The 4,024-nt window shown below is 40.7% G+C and overlaps 1 protein-coding gene across 1 annotated transcript; it reads left to right on the top strand.

Moving 5' to 3' along the window:
* Positions 1 to 1,141: 1,141 nt before the first annotated feature.
* Positions 1,142 to 3,822, top strand: LOC307139848 (uncharacterized protein). The gene is made up of 2 exons (XM_079838970.1): positions 1,142 to 1,246; positions 1,516 to 3,822. Exon 2 carries the CDS (start codon positions 2,353 to 2,355, stop codon positions 3,517 to 3,519), a length of 1,167 nt encoding a protein of 388 aa, XP_079695096.1. The 5' UTR covers positions 1,142 to 1,246; positions 1,516 to 2,352; the 3' UTR covers positions 3,520 to 3,822.
* The last annotated feature ends 202 nt before the right edge of the window (positions 3,823 to 4,024 follow it).

Raw genomic sequence — 4,024 nt, 5'->3', positions numbered from 1 at the left:
TACACCGGTGAACACATTCACATTGGGACTTTCAACACACTAGGGCTGAATCCGAAATTGCCCCATAAACCCTCATTCACTATTGCCTACGTAAGTCCACTAATCAAGTTAGGCCAAGAAGGTTTGTCTGTAAGGATACTGTCTAAACGCACAGTTACCTGACAAATATTTTTAAAGTAAACCTGACTCTCCATTTTCTTCCACCCCAGATAGGGGATTTCATCATTTATTTTATTTTCATTCCTATTATAACTGTTATACTATATTTTATTTTATTTTATTCACTTATGATTATTTTAACTTAATTTCTGTGTAAAGCACTTTGAATTGCCACTGTGTATTAAATGTGCTATACAAATAAACTTGCCTTGACTTGCCTTGCCTACAGTCCACTTGAAGGAGTGTCTCATCTTTTTAAACACTCCCAACATCACACAGTTTAATCTGACCCCAATTTTAACTTCTGTAACTCAGTGTATTGGGCTGAGTGTTACAACTGTTCCACCATCTGACGAATGTGTGAGGAAACACAGCGGCCACCAGACTGAGTGTTGTGCTCTGGCATGGCACTTTATCATCCGCTGGAGCCCGTCATGTATTTTTGTCAGAATCTCTTTCTGCAATGTCTCTGGAATGACACCTGTCATCTTCAACCGCATGTCATCAGGTACAGTCAGTTCTGCTCTCACATGCCAATATGGCATCAGCTCTTTGCTCACTGTGTGTTTTTCTGGCCATCCAGCAAGACAGTGTTCTTCACCTTTTTGTGTTTCTCTTCTTCTTGAGCTTGCTTTATCTGCTCCAATCTGCTGTCTGTTACCGGAAAGCAAGACATTGAGATCTCTGTCTAGCTGTAAGTCAGCCCGTGAAGGACACACATCCAGAAGCACGTGTGAAAGTGTGTCTGCTGTGATTACACTTTTCCCTGGAACATGTTGGATGTTAAAACTGAATTTCCTGTGATTTAACCTGAATAGAATATGATGCTTGATCTCTTTAACTGTTTTTTACACTTTTTTTCCTCTAATGAGGCTTGAGATCACTTTTTTCTTGCTTAAGCATGTAACTAATCCTAAGGAAAGTGTAAATTTGGCGCCTCCTAGTGGATCGTTAATTTTTGCATCTAAAGGGCTGAATTATTGGTTTTGTTGAGACGCATGCAAGGAAGTAAGGAGGAAGATCACATGTCGCTCGGAAATCGTATAAATAAGAGGATATTTAAGCACCTAGCTGGAACGGGAACAAGGTATTATGTGTTTGATTTGTTTCATGTTTATGTCAGTAATATGTGTGTGTTAATCTATTCATCTGTGAAAAGGTGTTTAACTGTATTGTTATCCCTCGTGTTTCAACGTGAAGTCATGCTAACATAAGCCTTTAGCATTGTTAATACTGTCAGAGGTAATGTCACAGAAAGTTGTATTTTTATAAAGTGCTATTTGTAAGGTTAATGTGGACTTTGTGAAATGTGTATGATTATAAGAGCTAATTTTATGTTATTTATCTGTTCTGTAGCTCTTACGGTGTTTCACGGAGAAACGGTGTAAGAAAGGAAAGATATATTTGTGTTTCAAACCAAGGCTGACGGCTGAACATAAATAAAGGCTTCTGGAAACATCAGTACGCTTCACCATTGTCTAGCTTGGGTTTTGCTACAGTAAGAGCTTGACCCGCATCGATACCAACGACTTGTTGTCTACGACGGGCACGGAGGGTCTTCACGGCGCCGGCTACAGCTTCCGCTACATCGCCACAAGGTGTCAGCATTAACCCATCAAGCTGACATCCTCACGCCTCGTGCTTGACCTACTTTGGACAGCGGTCTCACGGAATCGGTGCAATGGTCGAGTACAGCCATACTCACAGACATTGAAGAAGGACTGTGAGTATTAACCCATTATTATACAGTCTATAGTGCAGCAATAAGGCGAGCAACGGATGAATTGCTTCTTGGACTGAACATTTAATACTCACCGGCTCAGCAAGGAGAGCAACAAAAATTGTGGTTGCATCTACACTCATGCCTGCACGCATCCACAAGGAGATATATGCATTTTATTTTGGACTTTGCACTTATCAACTTCGTTAACTGTGTTTATTGAGGCTCACATTTACATTTCTCGCTCTTTGGATTTAAGAACTTATATAACTTTGTTTATTGTGGTATTTTCAGTGACATTTGCAGTTATTTGAGTGTTTATATGTAAATGCATATTTGCTAGCTATTTTTTACACTAATGTTCTGATATTTTATGTTTATGCTGTTCATAACAAGGGCTTAATCATATCTGCTAAGGGGTCTTCTTCCGCCATTAGAGTTAAATTTAAATAGAGAGAACATTTTAGGTGATAATGTCAGAGTCAGGTAATGAGAAGGAGGTGGAGGAGCAGATGGCTGATTATCAGCATGAAGATTTACAAAGTGAAGTCCAGACAATGGTAGACTCATCAGAGAGGCTGTGTCTGAAGGAAACAAATGAAGCTAAACAACAAAGTCCAACTGATCTAAAGGAGCAGTTTAATGAGGATGATAATGCTCTTGAAGGTCCTAGACGCTCTGAACGCACACGCCATCCTACAGAGAAGATGCGCGCGCATCAATATGAAGAGGCCAAGAAAAAAGAGAAAAGGCTGTATGCCATGTACGAGCAGTGGAAGCTCCACACACGCAAGGCAAGAGATCAGCTAAAGACTTATATGTCAGAGAGTCAGCTCTGGCCTCTCATTGAAGAGCTTAAGAAAGATAAAGAAGACATAAAGAAAATTTATTATGAAATTCGAAATCTCACCACACCTTCCACCGACATAAGAAGAAGAGTTGATACGTGTGAATCGGTGACCACAGAAATCACCAACATTGCCTATAACAGGGCTATAGATGATGAAAGCGAGTTTAATGAGCAGCAGGAAAGACGCCGCCTTCATGAACTGCTCCGCCATGACTATGCAAAGTCTGTATATGGATCTGCAGCTTCTTTGATAAGTCACAGCCAGTCTGACAGCAGCATAACTACATCCATGTCAGCAAAACGCGCGGATGCAGCAGTTGAACTAGCAGTAAAGGAAGCAAATTATCAGATGCTGCTAGAGGAGGAAAGGAAAAGGGAATCCATAATGGAGTTAGAGGAACAACAACGCAAAGTTCTAGAGGCACAAAAGCGTGAGTTGGAGCGATTGCAGGCGGAGAAAGAGATAAGGGCAGCTCAAGCCAAGTTGAGGATCTACGATAAGGAGACAGAACACAAGGATGCTAACTATGTTAAAAGGGAAAGGAACATGGAAGCAAAGAATGTGTCTGTAACTACAGTACCCCTCTCACAAGTTGCATCGCCCCGTTATACAGACATTCCCTCTCTCGCTCAGATCCTTCAAGACAACATGGTCTTAAATAGGCTTCCTGTTCCTGAACCATTTGTTTTCAATGGTGATCCCATACAATTCATTGAATGGAAGGCAGCATTTGAAAGATTATATGTGTATATATTCTGTGTATGTTTTCTGCAAACTTCATTTCTGTGAGCATGAAAGAAGAAACTGGTGTCTCCTGTTTTTTCAGCTCTTGGTGTGTGCGCAAGCACATTCCATTATCAGGCCGTGTGTACAGAAACGCACAAACCTAGCTGTTATCATTTCTATGCGACCAGTCTGTTCCTATTTTTTGCTACTACCAAGGACGTTCAACCGTTGAACTTATCTCTACTCTTCTGTTCTTATAACGGACACACACACCTAACTGTAAGGGCGTGGATGAATGGTATAAATATCACTGTCTTTTTGCTGTATCTCTGAGAGCTGCATTCTGAATAAACCATATTGACTTCATTCGTGTGGTTCGTTGACTTGCACTCTCCCAAGATCTTGAAGCTGTAACTGATTGCTGAGCAGAGACTGAAACACACAAAGACACAGGGAATCAAATTTCTTACAGTGTTCTGGGGGCTACGTCCGGGATACATCCAGACAGGTAAGAGATAAATTTAATTTTTTACCTGTTCTGGTTGTATCTCAAACTTAAGGGAAAAAT

Source organism: Gobio gobio (assembly GCF_949357685.1).
Source record: "Gobio gobio genome assembly, chromosome: 16".
NCBI classification, from domain to species: domain Eukaryota; kingdom Metazoa; phylum Chordata; class Actinopteri; order Cypriniformes; family Gobionidae; genus Gobio; species Gobio gobio.
This window is presented reverse-complemented; position numbering and strand designations above follow the sequence as displayed.

Coding starts and splice junctions, on each gene's coding strand:
- LOC307139848 (XM_079838970.1), top strand. CDS start 2,353: ATGTCAGAGTCAGGTAATGAGAAGGAGGTGGAGGAGCAGATGGCTGAT.